At 39.2% G+C, this 21,654-nt stretch overlaps 1 protein-coding gene across 2 annotated transcripts in view; it reads left to right on the top strand.

The window, feature by feature from the left end:
- Positions 1 to 21,110, top strand: part of CLHC1 (clathrin heavy chain linker domain containing 1) — a 54,456-nt gene extending 33,346 nt beyond the window's left edge. Inside the window, exons 10-12 of one of the 2 annotated variants that reach the window (XM_053589902.1) lie at positions 11,725 to 11,927; positions 17,660 to 17,839; positions 19,945 to 21,110. In XM_053589902.1, coding sequence (XP_053445877.1) covers positions 11,725 to 11,927; positions 17,660 to 17,839; positions 19,945 to 19,958 — 397 coding nt within the window. In that variant the 3' untranslated portion in view covers positions 19,959 to 21,110. Of the gene's footprint in view, positions 1 to 11,724; positions 11,928 to 17,659; positions 17,840 to 19,813 lie in introns of both variants that reach the window. The other variant, XM_053589901.1, reaches the window with a different exon arrangement.
- Positions 21,111 to 21,654: the final 544 nt, after the last annotated feature.

Here is a 21,654-nt window from a genome sequence, read left to right as displayed (position 1 = left end):
TGAAGCAGCTAAGGCACCAGCCACATATGCCTAAGCTGGCGGGTTCAAATCCAGCCCGGGCCCACCAAACAACAATGACGGCTGCAACCAAAAAATAGCCGGGCGTTGTGGCAGGCGCCTGTGGTCCCAGCTACTTGGGAGGTGGAGGCAGGAGACTCGCTCGAGCCCTCCAGTTGGAGGTTGCTATGAGATGTGATGCTACTCAAGGCAACAGCTTGAGGCTCTGTCTCAAAAAAAAAAAAAAAAGTAAAAGAATAGTGTAGAGCAGTATCGTAGCTCAGTGGGTAGGGCACCAGCCACATACACTGAGGCTGGCGAGCTTGAACCTGGCCCAGGCCAGCTAAAACAACAATGACAACTGCAACAAAAGCATAGCAGGGCATTGTGTGGGTGCCTGTAGTCCCAGCTATGACGCCATGTCACTCTACCCAGGGCGACAGCTTGAGATGCTATCTCAAAAAAGAGAGAATAGTGTGCTTTTTCTGAGTACATCAGTAGTATGTTTAAATTTTGGAAAAGGAACTTAGGCAGATGAACAAAAAATCCAAACTTTAATTTCATATTGAGGGTTGCCCCATACCTGTGTTTTCCAAATAAATAAATGAAAGAACAGTGGGTTGATAGGAAGGAAAGGAGAGAAGAATCAGAAGATGAAGGCTGGATAATAGAAACAAGTAGAGTCAGGAGGGAGTTTATATAGTTGAAGCAAATGGTATGACCTAGAAACTGGTCTTTTTTTTTTTTTTTTTCTTAGAGAAACTGGTCTTGATGAAATAAATTTTTAAAACCCCAATATATTGTGGATAGGAAATGATTAGGAACTTGTTTCCAAAATGGTAATGTTGACGTATATCATATCAGAGAGGAAATACTTTAGGGTAATATATAGGTCCTGGGTGTTGCCAGAGAAATTGTGGAGGTAAACGTTACTGGACTTTTTTTAATAGAAAGAAATAGTGTAAAACAATAGCCAAGTGTTTGAGTGGGTTATCATTTTTCTATAGAAAGAATTTACCAAAAATGGGGTAGCACATGTGGCTCAAAGGAGTAGGGCCCTGGCCCCATATGCTGGAGGTGGTGGGTTCAAGCCCAGCCCCTGCCAAAAACTGCAAAAAAAAAAAAAAAGAAAAAAATGAATTTACGAAAAATGACAATGAAACAAAGGGTAAGTAGGAAAACAGAGAACTAGGCACCAATGTTACTAGTTCACTGAAGAGACTAAGTGCCTTTACTCTTCTTGTATTAAAAAAAAAGTAGAGGTTGGGCCCAGTGGTTCAAACCTGTAATCCTAGCACTCTGGGAGACTGAGGCAGGTGGAGCACCTGAGCTCAGGAGTTTGAGACCCAGCCTGAGCAAGGATGAGACCCTGGCTCTACTAAAAATAGATCCATAGCTGGGTTGTGGGGGTTGCAGTGGCGATAATTCATCCTTGACATGATTCGAAAGTTCATGCTCTCTTTTTTTGTTTGTTTGTTTTGAGACAAGGTCTCACTTTGTTGCACAGGCTAGAGTGCTCTGGCATCATAGCTCACAGCAATCTCAAATTCTTGGGCTCAAGTGATCATCTTGCCTCAGCCTTTTTAATAGCTGAGACTTATAGAGGTGCCTGCCACAACACCCAGCTAATTTTTTTGTTTTGTTTTGTTGTTGGTTGTTTGTTTGTTTTAGTAGAGACAGTTCTCACTCTTGCTCAGGCTGGTCTTGACTCCTGTGCTTATAAGATCCACCCACCTTGGCCTTCCAGAGTGCTAGGATTACAGGCATGCCTAGCAGAAGTGTACCTGTTATCTAGTGCAAAAATACTTCAGACAAGATTAATTTCATCATACATAGTGATGATTCTTGACCACATCTGTTTTTTTAGTTGTAAGAATTTCAATTATCTGGCCAGGCGCGGTGGCTCACACCTGTAATCCTAGCTCTTTGGGAGGCCAAGGCAAATGGATTGCTTGAGCTCATGAGTTCAAGACCAGCCTAAGCAAAATCAAGACCCTGTCTCTACTAAAAATAGAAATAAAACCCCACAAAACTGAGGCAAGAGGATCGCTTGAGCCCTTGAGTTGGGCTTGAGTTGGAGGTTGCTGTGAGCTGTGACAGCACAGCACTCTACTCAGGGTGACAGCTTAAGACTCTGTCTCAAAAAAAGAATTTAAATTATCAAATTTGGGCTTGGCATCCATAGCACCATGGTTACAGCACCGGCCACATACACTGGTGGGTTCGAACCTGTCCTGGGCCTACTAAACAACAATGACAACTGCAACAAAGAAATAGCTGGGCGTTTTGGTAGGTGCCTGTAGTCTCAGCTACTTGGGAGGCTGAGGCAAGAGAATCTCTTACGCCCAAGAGTTTGAGGTGAGCTGTGATGTCATGGCACTCTACTGAGGGCAACATAGTGAGACTCTGTCTCAAAAAATAATAAATAAATAATCAAATTTGTATGCAGTTCCTTGACTTCATAAATTGAGAAAATGTCACCAATTTTAAGCATCTGAAGTAATGTAACAGGGAATAGGCGGTTTGTATTTTGTTCTTAGCCACTATCCCCTGGTTTCTACCTCTGATGGTCTGGCCTTTACTATGTGGCTACCTTATAAAGTTTTCCCATACTTTCCTCAAAAGCTCAGCATAGAGCCAGCCTTACAGCAGCCTGAGTTATACATTATCTTGGCTCTCTTAGTCTTCTTCTAAGTAAAGTCTAATCAGTTGGCCAACAAAGCCTAAATTTAACCGTGCTTTACTGCTATTACCTCTCTAACTTGCACACATTGCTCCTAGAACAGGGCAAATACCCTTTAAATGTTAACTTTGCAAACCCAACCCTATGAAATAATATAAATAAATACTATGCATGGATACAGTGATTGTATATTACCTTTATTTTGACATTAAAAAATATAAAAATCTGATTTGTAATCAAATAATGCCTTAGTTTACGATGGGTTAAGCATATTTTCTTTTATTTTTTATTTTTATTTATTTATTTATTTATTTTTTTCTTTTTTTTTTTTATTGTTGGGGATTCATTGAGGGTACAATAAGCCAGTTACACTGATTGCAATTGCTAGGTAAAGTCCCTCTTGCAATCATGTCCTGCCCCCATAAAGTGTGACACACACTAAGGCCCCACCCCACTCCCTCCCTCTCTCTTTCTGCTTCCCCCCCCATAACCTTAATTGTCATTAATTGTCCTCATATCAAGATTGAGTACATAGGATTCATGCTTCTCCATTCTTGTGATGCTTTACTAAGAATAATGTCTTCCACTTCCATCCAGGTTAATACGAAGGATGTAAAGTCTCCATTTTTTTTAATGGCTGAATAGTATTCCATGGTATACATATACCACAGCTTGTTAATCCATTCCTGGGTTGGTGGGCATTTAGGCTGTTTCCACATTTTGGCGATTGTAAATTGAGCTGCAATAAACAGTCTAGTACAAGTGTCCTTATGATAAAAGGATTTCTTTCCTTCTGGGTAGATGCCCAGTAATGGGATTGCAGGATCGAATGGGAGGTCTAGGTTGAGTGCTTTGAGGTTTCTCCATACTTCCTTCCAGAAAGGTTGTACTAGTTTGCAGTCCCACCAGCAGTGTAAAAGTGTTCCCTTCTCTCCACATCCACGCCAGCATCTGCAGTTTTGAGATTTTGTGATGTGGGCCATTCTCTCTGGGGTTAGATGATATCTCAGGGATGTTTTGATTTGCATTTCTCTAATATATAGAGATGATGAACATTTTTTCATGTGTTTGTTAGCCATTCGTCTGTCGTCTTTAGAGAAAGTTCTATTCATGTCTCTTGCCCATTGATATAAGGGATTGTTGGCTTTTTTCATGTGGATTAATTTGAGTTCTCTATAGATCCTGGTTATCAAGCTTTTGTCTGATTGAAAATATGCAAATATCCTTTCCCATTGTGTGGGTTGTCTCTTTGCTTTGGTTATCGTCACCTTAGCTGTACAGAAGCTTTTCAGTTTAATGAAGTCCCATTTGTTTATTTTTGTTGTTGTTGCAATTGCCATGGCAGTCTTCTTCATGAAGTCTTCCCCCAGGCCAATATCTTCCAGTGTTTTTCCTATGCTTTCTTTGAGGATTTTTATTGTTTTGTGCCTTAAATTTAAGTCCTTTATCCATCTTGAATCAATTTTTGTGAGTGGGGAAAGGTGTGGGTCCAGTTTCAGTCTTTTACATGCAGACATCCAATTCTCCCAACACCATTTATTGAATAGGGAGTCTTTCCCCCAAGGTAAGTTCTTGTTTGGTTTATCGAAGATTAGGTGGTTGTAAGATGTTAGTTTCATTTCTTGGTGTTCAATTCGATTCCAAGTGTCTATGTCTCTGTTTTTGTGCCAGTACCAAGCTGTCTTGAGCACTATGGCTTTGTAGTACAGACTAAAATCTGGTATGCTGATGCCCCCAGCTTTATTTTTGTTACTAAGAACTGCCTTAGCTATACGGGGTTTTTTCCGGTTCCATACAAAACGCAGAATCATTTTTTCCAAATCTTGAAAGTACGATGTAGGTACTTTGATAGGAATGGCATTGAATACGTAGATTGCTTTGGGAAGTATAGACATTTTAACAATGTTGATTCTTCCCATCCATGAGCATGGTATGTTCTTCCATTTGTTAATATCCTCTGCTATTTCCTTTCTGAGGAGTTCATAGTTTTCTTTATAGAGGTCCTTCACCTCCTTCGTTAGGTATATTCCTAGGTATTTCATTTTCTTTGAAACTATGGTGAAGGGAGTTGTGTCCTTAATTAGCTTCTCCTCTTGACTGTTATTGGTGTATACAAAGGCTACTGACTTGTGGACATTGATTTTATATCCTGAAACATTACTGTATTTTTTGATGACTTCTAGGAGTCTTGTGGTTGAGTCTTTGGGGTTCTCTAAGTATAAGATCATGTCGTCAGCAAAGAGGGAGAGTTTGACCTCCTCTGCTCCCATTTGGATTCCCTTTATTTCCTTGTCTTGCCTAATTGTATTGGCTAGAACTTCCAGCACTATGTTGAATAGTAAAGGTGACAGAGGACAACCTTGTCTGGTTCCAGTTCTAAGAGGAAAAGCTTTCAGTTTTACTCCATTCAGTAAAATATTGGCTGTGGGTTTGTCATAGATAGCTTCAATCAGTTTTAGAAATGTGCCACCTATGCCTATACTCTTCAGTGTTCTAATTAGAAAAGGATGCTGGATTTTATCAAATGCTTTTTCTGCATCTATTGAGAGGATCATGTGATCTTTATTTTTGCCTCTGTTAATATGGTGGATAACGTTTATGGACTTGCGTATGTTGAACCAGCCTTGCATCCCTGGGATGAAGCCTGCTTGATCATGATGAATGACTTTTTTGATGATAAGCTGTAATCTATTGGCTAGGATTTTGTTGAGAATTTTTCCATCTATATTCATGAGTGAGATTGGTCTGAAATTCTCCTTTTTGTTTGGGTCTTTTCCTGGTTTTGGTATCAGGGTGATGTTTGCTTCATAGAATGTGTTGGGGAAGATTCCTTCTTCCTCAGTTTTTTGGAATAATTTCTGCAGTACAGGAATAAGCTCTTCCTTGAAGGTTTGATAGAATTCTGGAGTGAAGCCATCTGGACCAGGGCATTTTTTAGTTGGAAGCTTTTTTATTGTTTCTTTGATCTCAGTGCTTGAAATTGGTCTGTTCAGGAGGTCTATTTCTTCCTGGCCAAGTCTAGGGAGAGGGTGTGATTCCAAATATTGATCCATTTCCTTCACATTGTCAAATTTCTGGGCATACAGTTTCTGGTAGTATTCAGAGATGATCTCTTGTATCTCTGTGGGATCAGTTGTTATTTCCCCTTTATCATTTCTGATTGAGGTTACTAGAGATTTTACTTTTCTATTTCTAGTTAGTCTGGCCAATGGTTTATCTATTTTATTTATTTTTTCAAAAAACCAACTCCTTGTTTCATTAATTTTCTGAATGATTCTTTTGTTTTCAATTTCATTGATCTCTGATTTGATTTTGGAGATTTCTTTTCTTCTACTGAGTTTAGGCTTAGATTGTTCTTCTTTTTCCAATTCCATAAGGTCTCTTGTGAGATTGTTGATGTGCTCTCTGTCTGTTTTTCGAATGTAGGCATCTAAAGCGATGAATTTTCCTCTCAAAACTGCTTTTGCAGTATCCCACAGGTTTTGGTAGCTTGTGTCTTCATTGTTGTTATGCTTAAGGAAGTTAGTGATTTCCTGTTTGATTTCTTCCTTCACCCATCTGTTATTCAACAGAAGATTGTTTAATTTCCATGCCTTTGGATGGGGTCGAGCATTTTTGTTAGAGTTGAGTTCCACCTTTAGTGCCTTATGGTCTGAAAAGATACAAGGTAAAATTTCAATTCTTTTGATTTTGTTGATATTTGTTTTGTGTCCCAGGATATGATCAATTTTGGAGAATGTTCCATGGGGTGATGAGAAGAATGTATATTCTTTATCGTTGGGGTGGAGTGTTCTATATGCGTCTATCAAGCATAATTGTTCTAGGGTCTCATTTAAATCTCTTATATCTTTGTTTAATTTCTGATTAGAGGATCTGTCCAGCTCTGTAAGAGGTGTGTTAAAGTCCCCTGTTATGATGGTATTATCAGATATCATATTGCTCAGACTGAGTAAGGTCTGTTTCAAGAATCTGGGAGCATTTAAATTTGGTGCATAGATATTTAGAATTGAAATGTCTTCTTGTTGTAGTTTTCCCTTGACCAATATAAAGTGACCATCTTTGTCTTTTTTGACTTTAGTTGCTTTAAATCCACATGTATCTGAAAATAAGATTGCAACTCCTCTTTTCTTCTGAATTCCATTTGCCTGAAAAATTGTCTTCCAACCCTTGACTCGGAGCTTTAATTTGTCTTTTGAAGCCTGGTGTGTTTCTTGCAGACAGCAAATGGATGGCTTGTGTTTTTTAATCCAGTCAGCCAATCTATGTCTCTTCAGTGGGGAATTCAAGCCATTAACATTTATGGAGATAATTGATAAGTGTGGTAGTATTCTATTCGTCTTATTTGGTGAGAGTCCATTGCTTAGTTTTATCTTTTGCATCAGTGTGGAGGTTAGGTTCTGTCCTTTGATTTCTGAGTTCTTACTTTGCTGCTGATCCATTGTGGTGGTCAGTGTGCAGAACAGGTTGAAGTATTCCCTGTAGAGCTGGTCTTGTTGTGGTGAATTTCCTCAATGTTTGTATATCCGTAAATGATTTGATTTCTCCATCAATTTTGAAGCTTAGCTTAGCAGGGTACAGAATTCTGGGCTGAAAATTGTTCTGTTTAAGTAGATTAAAGGTAGATGACCATTGTCTTCTTGCTTGGAAAGTTTCATTAGAGAAGTCTGAGGTCACTCTGATGGATTTGCCCCTGTAGGTCAACTGGCGCTTACTCCTGGCAGCTTGCAGAATCTTTTCTTTTGTCTTGACTTTGGACAGGTTCATCACAATGTGTCTTGGAGAAGCTCGGTTAGAGTTGAGGCGACCTGGGGTCCGATAGCCCTCTGAAAGCAGTGTGTCAGAATCTTTGGTGATGTTTGGGAAATTTTCTTTTATAATATTCTCTAGTATGGCTTCCATTCCTCTGGGGCATTCTTCTTCCCCTTCTGGAATTCCTATAACTCGTATGTTGGAACGTTTCATAAAGTCCCATATTTCTGACAGTGAACGTTCTGCTTTCTCTCTCTTCTTTTCTGCCTCTTTTACTATCTGAGTTATCTCAAAAACTTTGTCTTCTACCTCTGAAATTCTTTCTTCTGCATGGTCTAACCTGTTGCTGATACTTTCCATTGCATCTTTAAGTTCCCTGATTGACTGTTTCATTTCCTTCAGCTCTGCTATATCCTTTTTATATTCTTCATATCGTTCATCTCTGATTTGATTCTGTTTTTGGATTTCCTTTTGGTTATTTTCCACTTTATTAGCAGTTTCCTTCATTGTTTCCGTCATTTCTTTCATTGTTTTCAACATGTGTATTCTAAATTCCCTTTCTGTCATTCCTAACATTTCTGTATAGGTGGAATCCTCTGCAGTAGCTACCTCATGGTCCCTTGGCGGGGTTGTTCTGGACTGGTTCTTCATGTTGCCTGGAGTTTTCTGCTGATTCTTCCTCATGAGTGATTTCTTTTATCTGTTTCCTTGCCCTAATTTTCCTTTCACTTCCTCTTGCTCTTTAAGTTCTTGTGCCTGTGGACTAAGGGTTACAGGACCAGAAAGGTGAGAAGGTTGAAGAGCAAAAAAGGGATGAAAGAAAGGATGACCGAGTGATAAGAAAAAAAAGAAAGATAGAGAAAGGAGAGGCGGTAGGGATAAGGAATATTGACAAAAAGAAGAGAGGCACAGAAAGAGGGAGACAGGGCAATATAGGTGTACAGTAGGGTACTTTGACACAACCTTAAAAAACCCCACCTTCTGGGGGTTGGGTGCCCAGTTGGGTGGTTCCCTTGAGGTCAGCAGCTCTTTGCTAACCTGGTCAGACACAGTACCCCACCTCCACCAAGTAGAGAGGAAAGACAAAAATGCTATAAATCAAACCAAAACAAGCAAACAGAAAACTTTATGGCGATAAAATTGGGTGAAAAACCAAGTGATAGCGGTAGAAACACTAGCAAAAATGAAGTTGTAGTTATTAAAAAAGGCAGCAATGGGAAATTATAATTAAACTAGAAAAATTGAGAAAGAAAAAGGGATCTGTATGGAAAAGATTGAAATTAAGAAACAAAAGAACATCAACAACGTCAAAATAAACAAACAAAAAAACCCAACCAAACAAAAAAAAAAAAAAAAATACACAACCAAAAACAAAGCAGTTTGTATATGTTGTGGAATATTGTCTGGGCAACACGTGGTCTTTTGGGGTATGAGATGTTAGTCACAGTTCTGATACGACTGGAGGCTGCTGATTTCTCAAACCCCAGCAGGTAGACACCCTAAATCTCTCTTCAGCCCACTTAAAAGGCACTTTGAACTTGTAAACTTGCTGAGCAGAAGCTTTCCCAGCTTTCTCGCTGGAATCACTGCTGAAGTGGCTATCCACTTACTCAGTGTGCCAAAACCGGTCTCACTCTGCCCCTGAGGGTTAGGGCTGCAAGGCGGCTCAGACCCCACCCTTAGGCTACTTGGTTGCTGGGTTACCAGCTCCCACCCGTTTCTAGCTCTGCTACCCTGAGGGCGGAGCTTGCCGGGGCAGATCACTGACAATGGATCCGTGTGACCCACCGCCAAACACTATTAGCTCCGTCTGGCTCAGCGGCTCAGACTGGGGCCCTAGACAACGGCCAAAGTTCTCCGCACTCCCACTCAGGCCTTCCCCAAGGCAGTTCAACTCAGTGCCAAGTCCAAGGACATCAAAAGAGTTCACAGGTAAGGCCTTTCTGGTTTGCAGTCTCGCTGCTACTGAACTTACAGTTGTGGGCGGGTTTAGACGGGTTGAACACACGCGACCACTTGCCGGTTTTCCACTGTTTTAGTCCTCCTCTTGGGGTCCAGAAGTCTCTCGCTGACTCCCTGTATCCTCATAGGAGTGATGATAGGCAGTTCCCACCAGCCAGAGATGCCTGGAGTCCTATCTCCCCAGACTCACGGTGCCCAGATGCAAGGAAGCTGTTACTCCTTTATTTATTTATTTTTTGAGACAGAGTCTCACTATGTCACCCTTGGTGGAGTGCCTTGGTGTCACAGCTCACAGCAACCTCAAACTCTTGGGCTTAAGCGATTGTCTTGCCTCATCCTCCTAAGTAGCTGGGATTATAGGCACCCACCACAACCCCCAGCTACATATTTTCCTTTATTTATAAATTACTCATATGCGTCAGATATAATCTGGTCTAACATCCACTTTCAAAATAGAGTCCTCTTTGAGTTGAGAGTCAGGGTGGAGAGAACCAGTAAGAGAACTTTAGGAAAAGAGAGAGAGGGTATGATCAGGTGATGGGAGGAAAGAAGGAGGCAGGTTCCCAGCCCTAGCCTTTTTCCAGGGGGGAACAGTAGCATGGTGGTGATCCTTAAAAAAAAAAACAAAAAACTATTAGTATTAATAAGAGAAATAAATGCTAAAATATGTATTGCCGTTTTCCTCTGGTATTGTAGTCACTACATAGGCTAAAATATAATTACTTGTCAAGGCTCAGGAAATGTTGAGTGGAGCTACTGAAACTTATATTTTAGTATTATGTGTGGAAGCCAGGGGGAATTGCCTAACTAAATACTTGATTTGTACTCAAGCTGCTTTTTGATTTTAGACCCACCCCTCTGCTGTGCACACCAGTAAACACGGAAGGCTTTACTTGCTGAATTTTTAGTCAAGAGACATTTTGTAGTGGTTTCAGGATTTCATTTTAATGTTTCAACATTTTTTATTTATTTATTTTATTTTTTTTTTTTGTAGAGACAGAGTCTCACTGTACCGCCCTCGGGTAGAGTGCCGTGGCATCACAGGGCTCACAGCAATCTCTAACTCTTGGGCTTACGTGATTCTCTCACCTCAGCCTCCCAAGCAGCTGGGACTACAGGTGCCCGCCACAACGCCCGGCTATTTTTTTGTTGCAGTTTGGCCGGAGCTGAGTTTGAACCCGCCACCCTCGGCATATGGGGCCGGTGCCCTACTCACTGAGCCACAGGCACCGCCCTCAACATTTTTTAGATGTATACAGACACCAGTATTATATGATTGCTATTATTTGTAACTATTAAAACATAATACAATTTCATACAACCAGTAATTAGAAGTTATATCTTTCATCATACCCAAATGTTCTTTTGGCTTATGCTGATAGTTTTCAGGTAGAGTTAACTCTGATAATACATCAGATGGTTGATTTCAATTGTGAATGAAGATGGTTATTAAAATAAGTGAAATTTATTCAATTGAACTATCTCCAAAGACTTGCTTCTTCAGCCTGTCCCATGAGGCACAATTATGTTACGTTGCTTCTTAAAAATCTATAACAAAGGCGGTGCCTGTGGCTCAGTGAGTAGGGCGCCAGCCCCATATGCTGAGGGTGGCGGGTTCAAACCCAGCCCCAGCCAAACTGCAACAAAAAAATAGCCGGGCGTTGTGGCGGGCGCCTGTAGTCCCAGCTGCTTGGGAGGCTGAGGTGAGAGAATCGTGTAAGCCCAAGAGTTAGAGGTTGCTGTGAGCTGTGTGACGCCACGGCACTCTACCGAGGGCGGTACAGTGAGACTCTGTCTCTACAAAAAAAAAAAAAAAATCTATAACAAATTTTAAAATAACAGTGCTGTCACACTTTCTCTGTTTTCCTTTTAGTATAAATGCTTGCAAGATCTGTCACTAATTATGAGCTAAAATTGTTGTCAGTATCTTTAACCAACATTGAGTAAGTTCTTACAAGGTTTAGAATCTAGGTAATTGCTGAAAACATTGAGATCACGAATTATAAAAGAATTTTTCTTGATCTTGTAATTATTTTAAATCCTATCAGTCTTTTAAGGAGAGTTTTAATCTTTTTTGTATATTTTTTAAAAACTTGAGTTCATCTTTGCCAAAATATCTTCCTCCAAAAGAATACATGCTGATTGCCTTTTCCCTTGTTGTTATTAAGTCTCAGATATGCTTAATTTCTCCTACACCATCAATTGCCTATTTGCTTGCACCTCTTACAGACCATAAAAAATCCAGTTCTACTGTGCTGAATTCTCCAATATTTCAATCTCAGCCACTCATCAAGAATTTTGTAACATGAGCCTTTTTGATCTGCTTGTTCTAGGCTGACGTTTTGTGAGGAGGCTGGGGATGTGATTTGTGATTATGGGGAGCAGGATACTTACAATAGGGCTAAGTGCCTGGCTTTAGCTCAAATTATCTACAGTGTATGTGGCCTGCACAAGAAAGTTCTTCTTTGCCTGTGTAAACAGGGTCAAATTTATGGGGCGATGGAATACATACAGCAATACAAGTACTTTACTTTTGGTAAGTGGAAAAGCCTACTTATTTGTATACATTTAAATTCTAGAGTTTAATTGTAAGATCACTCGTAATAGCAGGCAATATTTTAAAGGTGTTATAAAATGCAATTTATATATACTACATAGGAGATTTCTTTTGTAATTTTTCATGAAAATAGTTAAGTTGTAGTTGATTGGCTTTCACGCTGGACATTCAAACACATTATGTGTTTCCTTAAATTATAAACCTTTGATAGACTGGACAGTCCTGGAAATAGACAGTTTTAAGGTAAATTTAGCAGATATGCTGGAACATGCCACATAAAGGATTTTTAAAAAAATAACTGAACTTATTTATCATCTGTAATGTTCTGAACTGTAACATATTATAGGCATTAGAAATTAAGAATTAGTGAAGTAATGTTTATTTCAAAATTTTGAAATACCTGGGTTACAATTGGGCAGTGATCTGAGAGAACTAGTGGACCTTAGAGTGACCTGCTTGAATGAGCAGATCTCTTACTGCGAATCAGCTCTGGCAGTGACCTGAACCCTTCTTCCCAGCCAGTGCTAATCCTGATTTGCATACTATGTATTCCACTTCTAAGAAGATGCAAAATGGGAACCAAGCATAGCAATTTTAGGTCTGTTGAATCTGATCATTTTATAATCAACTTTTTCTTAGAATCTGCGTATTTTTTCAAAGTTACTAATTGCTTCATTCATTGATAACAGCGTGCCTGATACTGTTACTGTAATAATGGGTAATAGCTAGGCTTTTTACATACATTAGATCACTTAATCCTTATGTTGACTCTATGAAGTAGGTTTCTTATTATCCTTATTTTATAAATTTAAAAAACTGTGTTTCGGGGGCGGCGCCTGTGGCTCAGTGGGTAGGGCACTGGCCCCATATACCGAGGGTGGCGGGTTCGAAACCCACCCTGGCCAAACTGCAACAACAACAAAAATAGCCAGGCGTTGTGGTGGGTGCCTGTAGTCCCAGCTACTCGGGAGGCTAAGGCAGGAGAATCGCCTAAGCCCAGGAGTTGGAGGTTGCTGTGAGCTGTGTGATGCCTCGGCACTCTACCGAGGGCAATAAAGTGAGACTCTGTCTCCACAAAAAGAAAAAAGAAAATTATTCTTTTGGGCAGCACCTGTGGCTCAAAGTGGTAGGGTGCTGATCCCATATGCTGGAGGTGGTGAGTTCAAACCCAGCCCTGGCCAAAAACCACACACACACACTAAATAAATAAAATTTTAAAAAAAACTGTGTTTCAACAGAGAGGCCAAGGCACAGAGAGGTAAGTGATTTGCCTTTGGTTACATAGCAACAGAACAGAATCTGCTGTAGTAGGTGCTACTAAATATTTCACTAAATTATATATTCTATTATTAAGTATACAGATTCAGTTTCTGTGTTAACCATTATTTTTCCACATATAAGAATAATATTAATTAGTCATTGTTTACACATAGCATATAGGTTTTAGTACTCTCGGAATTTTTTTCTAAATGGGTTCTCACTGTGTTGCCCAAGCTGGAGTTTGGTGGCTATTCATAGATGCAATCCTGGTGCACTGCAGTCTCGATCTCTGGGCCCAAGGGATCCCTCCACCTCAGTCTCTCTTATAGGCATGTGTGCCAGTGTACCCGATTACTCCTGGAATTTTTATTGAATGAAATGTAACATTCTTTGATTGTAAAATTTATCTCACATAAGTGCATAGAAACATGATTGACTCACTGTCATACTATTGTTCTTCTAATAGTGTTTTCTACTTCATTTATTTAATTAATTGATTAATTAATTAATTAATTTTTTTTTTTGAGACAGTCTCACTCTATCACCCTGGGGTTTGGTGCTGTGGCATCATCATAGCTCACAGCAACTTCAAACTCATGGGTTCAGGAGATCTTCGTGCCTCAAGCTTCCCGAGTAGCTGAGACAATAGGCACTTGCCACAATGCCTAGCTAAACTTTCTATTTTTTTAGTAAAGACAGAGTCTCACTCTTGCTCAGGCTGGTCTCAAACTCATGCACTCAAGCAGTCCATCCATCTCGGCCTCCCAGAGTACTAGAATTATAGGCATGAGCCAGCACTCCTGGCCATGTTTTCTGCTTTAAAATTATTAAATATATATTGTAATTTATTTAGAACCTTGATAGTTATCCTAAGAATTTGTTTATCACAGTATCATAAAGTGAAAATGAAAGTAACCTGAGAAAAATTAAGCTTACAAGGTGGAAAATGCTTGAAATACTTGAAAATTCACTTTGCTTATTTTACTTTTTAATGCGAAACAACTCAGTTTCCCAAGGTATCATTTTCTGCCTGGAGAGACATATTTGGGTTGTTAATACTCTCTGGTTTCAGAAAAAAATGTTCTTTCTTAGATTTAGACTATCAGTTTTGCATTTACAAATTAAAAAAGTAAAACCAGGCTCGGCACCCGTAGGTCAGTGGTTAGGGCACCAGCCACATACACCGGGGCGGGCAGGTTCAAACCCAGCCAGGGCCTGCTAAACAACAATGACAACTGCAACAAAAAGATAGCCAGATGTTAGGGCAGGCACCTGTAGTCCCAGCTACTTGGGATGCTGAGGCAAGAGAATCGCTTAAGCCTAAGAGTTTGAGGTTGCTATGAGCTGTGATGCCGTGGCACTCTACTGAGGGTGACATAGTGAGACTCTGTCTCAAAAAAAAAAAAAAAGTAAAACCAAAACAAGCAAAACAAAGAACAGAATAGTCCTTAAAAAGTCGTTTGTTCCGAAAGCATAAATCTGACCTGCTTTAGAATGACTGTTTTTGCTTCCCTATCATCATTAAGCAAGTGAATGTACTAAGCACCTATCTGGAAACCAGGTTATTCTAAGTCAAAGGCTCTCAATTTTGGTTTCAGGTTCCCCTTACATTCTTAAAAAGTATTGAGGAGCCAAAAAATATTTATTTATTTATTTAAATTGTGTGTTATATCTAGTAATCAAACAAATTAAAATAAAAATTAATAATATTTAACTTATTTTAAATAACAATAAACCATGTTATAAATAAAATATTTTATGAAAAATAATTATGTTTTCTGAAAGTAAACAATTTGATAAAAAGAGTGACTGTTTTTACTTTTTTTTTTTTTTGAGACAGAGTCTTACTATGTCACCCTCAGTCAAGTGCTGTGGCGTCACAGCTCACAGCAACCTCAGACTTTTGGGCTTAATCGATTCTCTTGCCTCAGCCTCCCGAGGAGCTGGGACTACAGGTGCCCACCACAACGCCCGGCTATTTTTTATAGTAGTTCTCATTGCTGGTTAGCTGGCCCAGGCTGAGTTCGAACCTGCCAACTTACGTGGCTGGTGCCGTAAACCACTGTGCTATGGGTACCGAGCCTGTTTTTACTTTTTTTTTTTTTTTCTTTTTTTTGAGACAGTCTCATTCTGTTGCCCAGGCTGGTGTGCTGTGGCATCAGCCTAGTTCACAGCAACCTCAAACTCCTAGGTTCAAGTGATCCTCCTGCCTTCCAACTAGCTGACATAAAAGTGCTTGTTATGGTGCCTGGCTAATCTTTCTATTTTTAGTGGAGACCGGGTCCTGCTCTGCCTCAGGATGATCTCAAACTCCTGAGCTCAAGCCATCCTTCCGGCTTGGTCTTCCAGAGTGCTAGGATTATAGGCGTGAACAACTGCGCCTAGCCTTTTTTTACATTTTCACAAATCTCTGTAATGCCTGTCTGGCTTAATCGAAGATAGATGTCTTTTCATATCTGCTTCTATATTCAGTGTGTTATAATATATACATCACTGTAGCTCCTGGAAAATAACACGATGGGTTTGATAGTGAAAAAGGCAAATAACAACTTAGTATTTTTATGAAAATAGTTTTGATTTTATAAACCCTGCCTCAACCATATTTTGAGAACCACAGTTCTAGATATTTGTGAGTTAAACAGGTACCGTACTTGGTATATAGACCCTTACAATCTTATTAAAAGAAACCATATATGGATAAAATAATGATTATCACAATAACCTGTCAAGGAAAAGCATAAGAAAATGGATTCTGAAGTGTGGTAAGCAGAGGGGAGGAGTCATAGTATTTAAATTTGTGTCCTAATTAGTCAGAGACCATATCTTATATGTAATTGAGTTAATATTGTTAATTAATCAACTTATGAAGAAGGGGGTTTGAATATTTGATTGAATGAAGGAGAGAGATGGGTAAGTTATGAAATAGTAAATGCTTAGTAGTGGGGGATGCTGTGTAAATGAATTTCAGTAAAGTGAAGTCCAGTTTCAGTGACCCAAATCATAAATTTCTTCATCTTTTCCAGGGAAATTTTTTTACTATGACTTCATTGATACAAGATTATATTCCTGTTTCTTGTTTCTTCTCCTACCTTGTTCCTCTCTCTCCATATGCATGTGTGTATGTGTGTGCGTGAGTATATGGACATAGACACGCAAACATACACACATCATGTATTTGCCTATGTACCCACATATAATACATACATGCATCATATATATGATTTTTTGCATATATATAATTTTAGAGGTGCAGCACTATAGCCTGGGAAAGGCATTGACTTTGGAGGTCAGATATATTGTTCTGCTTTATACCATGTATGTAATTCAGGAAAAATTTAGTTTACAAAGCCTGTTTCTGCACTTGTAATATGATAATAATAGTATCTTGCTAACTCTGAATATTAGTGGCAGTGAATTAATATATGTAAGTTTCTAGAACAATAAATATGTATTTAATAAATATTTCATTACTTTGTATTGTATCTCAGAGTTCAAATTATGTTTATGGTAGTTCTACAAAGACTTTCAGAAATTATTCTGAAAATTACTCTATTGTGGCCCAAGAATAATATTTTTACTTTAAAAAATTTAGGAAGCTATTTGTTTTCATTGATGAAACAAACAAACAAAAAATGAAGAGGCTAGCTACACCCCTGTATTCCCAGCTACCAAGGAGGCTGAAGCAGGATGATTGCTTAATTAAGGGCAGGAGTTCAAGGCCATGATGCACCTGGTCCTATGACTATCTATTGAACTCCAGCCTGGGCAACATAGTGAGGCTCTCTCTAAAAAAATTTAAGAATACAAATCACAACTGTATCTTTAAATTTCCTCAGTGGTTAACTACTTGATTAAACTGTAGACAAAATTGCTGTTTGGGGGGTCAATTGTAGGCAATTTCATGTGGTTCAATATCAAGCTACTTGAAACAGCTAATCACTTTTTTTTTTTTTTGAGACAGAGTCACCCTGGGGTTGAGTGCTGTGGCATTATTGCTCACAGCAACCTCTAACTCTCAGGCTCAAGCCATCCTCTTGCCTCAGCCTCCTGAGTAGCTGGGACTATAGGTGTCCGCCACAACACCCTATTATTTTTAGAGATGTGGTCATTCTCACTCTGGTTCAGGCTGGTCTCGAACCTGTGAGCTCAAGCAATCCACCCACCTCAGCCTCCTAAATGCTGGGATTACAGGCAGGAACCACTGCGGCTGGCTATTTGATAGTATTTTTATACTCTTTGTTATGGGTTGTTTTCCTTTGTCTTTTGCTATGCTGATTTTTTTTTTTTTTTGACTGGAGACAGTACCAATGAGTTTGGGTTGGAGTGGATTATTGAAGGCTTCAGGATTGGAAAAAGTGTTGACTGGCAAGTAGAGACATGAGGTAATCCCAGTTTCCAGTTGCTTTATCATATTAGGATGTTGAGGTACAGATTTTCATTTTTGCTTTCAGATGATCTGATACAGGTAATAACATTGTGTCCCCAACCTGAATTAATCCAATGTCTCACTAAAGAATGGAATGGAAAACCACCACTTTTATCTTTTGGTCTGGCCATACTACATCTGTTCTCTGTAGATATGAAAAAAGTTGGCATCAAACTACTTCAAGAAGCAAATAAAGGTGGGAAAGGTAAGTGTAGTAAAATAGTGTTGTGGAAGAAATATAGTGAGTTATTTAGAGAAAGATTAAAGATGATTATGTATGAGTTACATCAAATGTCTCTTAGAGTTCTTTCTTAAGCAAGAGTTAGTTTTAGGAGTTTATAAACGTAAATATTACCATGTCTGTAGTAGCCTGTTGACTAAACTATATATTTCTTGAGTGAATGAAGAAGAATGGAGAGAGACCCTTTATGAAGCCTGAAGGGAGTGTCGTGCTAATTATAATAGCTAACACTATTCTAAAAACTTTATAGACGTTGATATATTTACATTTAGTAATCTTTTCATATGTATTTTAAATGTTATTTGTATATAAAATTTATATATATTTAATTCCTAAATCAAACATATGCATATTTTCATGATATTCCCTTTGAACCTAACTCTGCAGTGCTACTGAGAATAACTAATTAAATCTCACTTTTGTGGGCCGCGCCTGTGGCTCAGTGAGTAGGGGGCCGGCCCCATATACCGAGGGTGGTGAGTTCGAACCCTGCCCGGGCTAAACTGCAACAAAAAAATAGCCGGGCATTGTGGCGGGCGCCTATAGTCCCAGCTACTTGGGAGGCTGAGGCAGGAGAATCGCCTAGGCCCAGGAGTTGGAGGTTGCTGTGAGCTATGACTCCATAGCATTCTACCGAGGGCGATAAAAGTAAGACCCTGTCTCTAAAAAAATAAATAAAAATAAATAATATTGTCAGATTCATTCAATAAACAAAAACAATTTTTTTTTTAGACAGACTCTCACTTTCTCCCTGGGTAGAGTGCTGTGGCTTCATAGCTCACAGAATCCTCAAACTCCTGGGCTCATGAATTCCTCTTGCCTCAGCCTGCCAAGTACCTGGGATTACAGGCACCCACCACAACCCCCAGCTATTTTTTCTTTTTTTTTTTTTTTAGAGACAGGGTCTTGCTCTTGAGCAGGCCGGTCTCGCACTCATGAGCTCAGGCAATCCACCTGCCTCAGCTTCCCACAATGCTAGGATTACTGGTGTGAGCCACCGCACCCAGCCTGATTTTATTTATTTCTTTCAGAAAAATTAGAAGACCCATCATTAAGAAGTCTCCATCTAGAGATAGGATGAAGAGTTTGTCAAAGAGTTTCTTTTTTTTTTTTTTTTTTATTAAATCATAACTGTATACATTGATATGATCATGGGGCATCATACACTCGCTTCATAGACACGCTGGGTTCACACCACTGAGGCATTTATAAAAGTGTTTGAGGGATCGTGAAAACATGGCCTATAGGTCCTCAGTTATTTGGTAGAGTCTAATGAGGCCTTATAGATTCTGTGAATAAGGATGAGCCCACACTCTTCACTTTCTGAGCTCCCTGCCCTGTAGCCTTCAATATCTGCTATCTTACCAAGGAGGAGATGAGTGGAGAAGTGTGGATAAGTGCAGAATATGAGAACTGGGGGAGGGTTGAATGAGACATGAGGAGGTTAATGGTAAAGGAAGAAGTGAAGGAATTAAACACTTGGGTACCTACCAGGAGCTAGCCTGAGTGCTCCACATGTTATACCTTTAAACATATGGGAATCAGGCCGGGCGCAGTGGCTCACACTTGTAATCCTAGCATTCTGGGAGGCTGAGGCTGGCGGATCACTTGAGTTCATGAGTTCAAGATCAGCCTGAGCAAAAGTGAGACCTCATCTCGACTAAAAATAGAAAAGCTGAGGCAAGAGGATGGCTTGAGCCCAAGAGTTGGAGGTTGCTGTGAGCTATGACACCACAGTACTCTACCTAGGGTGACAGCTTGAGACTCTGTCTAAAAATAAAATAAAATTAACGTATGGGAATCAAGTAGAGTTAAATACTAAATGACTTGAAATGATGTCCTTTTCTATTTTTGAAGAATCACTGAGTGTGAATTATCAAAAAATAGGATATTATAGGAAAAAATACTATCCTATAATTTTGTATTTTTTCCCCTCAGATGCAGTAAAACATCTTGTGTTAGATGATCCATTTTGTTCCCTAGAAAAGTGGCAAAAAATGGCAGATATATGTTTACAGAATGGTTTTGAAAGATTATCTAATGACATCATATCTATTCTTCGATCTCAGGCTGGAGTTATTGAAATTTCTGAAGATGATACGGTCAACTTAATGGAACATGTTTTTTGGTAGTTCTGTATCTAAACCAACTGAGGGAGCTTGTACAGCATTTTATGTATGTTGTTTGGGCAAAATGTTTGTAGCATAACTAACAAATAAAGCTAGAGTATGAAGCTCTCAGAAATAAATCACACTTCTGATGTTATGATGACATTTAGATTTGTCCTTGAAATGTTTATACCATTGCTTCCTTTTCTCCATTTAGTCATTTCTTTTTTTTTTTTATTTAGTCATTTCTTAATATTGAATCTTGATAAAATCCAAGATTATAACTGTGAAAAACAGTGTAGGCGTTTTTTCATCTAAAGGCACAAGCTAATGTCCAGATATATTCCTTGGCGTTCTAATTTGATAACAAGAACTGAGGAAGGTGTGGGTAGTATCCTGTTAAACTGTCTTCCCAAACTTCAAATGCTACAAGCCTGACTTGCCAAGAAAGCTTGGACTCTGGAAAAAACCCTGAAGGATAGTTATTTTGTATCTCTAATTTAAAGATGTGCCTCATGCTTCGATATATATATAAATACAGCAAAGGTTAGGCTTCTACTATAAAAGTTGGGACTCCTTAGCCAGGCGTTGTGGCGGGCGCCTGTAGTCCCAGCGGCTCAGGAGGCTGAGGCAGGAGAATCGCAGAAGCCCAAGAGCTAGAGGTTGCTGTGAGTCCTGTGACATCACGGCACTCTACTGAAGGCGGTAAAGTGAGACTCTGTCTCTACAAAAAAAAAAAAGTTGGGATTCTTGGCACGTTATTACTTAGGGAGAGGAATAGTATTCAAAATATTTAGTGATTATCACGACACCAGTCAAACAGAACAGATACTGAACTACACAAAACAGACATCACAGACCCTTATGCCACACCAGAGCATACCAACTGAGTATCAGCCTTGACCAAGGAACATGAGGAGCTACTGTTAGATCAAATAAGAAGAAAGAGCATACGTCTCCCCATCCTAAATGTAAATTCAATGTGATTTATTTTATAGTGAAATAAATACGAACTTGGAGTCAGACAGCTACGTATTAAAATTCTGGCGGTGGGGAGGGGAGAAGGGGGGATTGGTGTGCTCTCGCCTAATGGGCACAATGTAGTCGTATGTGGCTCACCTCCTGGGTGAGGGGCACAACTACAAGAGGGACCTTACCTAACTAACACGAACATTGTAACCTCATCATTTGTACCCTCATATTAATCTGAAATAAAAAACAAAATAAAATTCTGGTCCTACCTCTTCCTCATTTGTAAAATGTGGGCAGTAATACCTCCACTAGGTTTGTTTTGAGGATTAGTGATAAGTTATGTATAATATAATGGAGAAACGAAGAACCAAGTAGAAGATAACTGTAATTTTTATGTAATAGGCCCCAGACCACATAGTCTTTTACTTAGTTTATACTCACTAAATCCCACATCTCTACCCATTTGTTATTTTTTATCCTTCTTTGGAACATTTGACATGTTGGTAAAGCTTACTGTCTATACTGAGCTATCTGTCCACACTCATATCAGAGTTGCCTAGTTTATCTTATAAATCCAGAAATGTTCTGGCTGCATTTTAAATTTTTACATACAGTGCTAAACACAATTTATAATTCAGTTTTCTAAAAAATATTTTTAGACCAGGTGCAGTGGCTCATGTCTGTAACCCCAGCACTTGG

The sequence above is a fragment of the Nycticebus coucang genome, chromosome 4 (assembly GCF_027406575.1).
Source record: "Nycticebus coucang isolate mNycCou1 chromosome 4, mNycCou1.pri, whole genome shotgun sequence".
NCBI lineage: Eukaryota > Metazoa > Chordata > Mammalia > Primates > Lorisidae > Nycticebus > Nycticebus coucang.
Note: the sequence above shows the minus strand (reverse complement) of the source record. Positions and strands in the feature narration are given on the sequence as shown.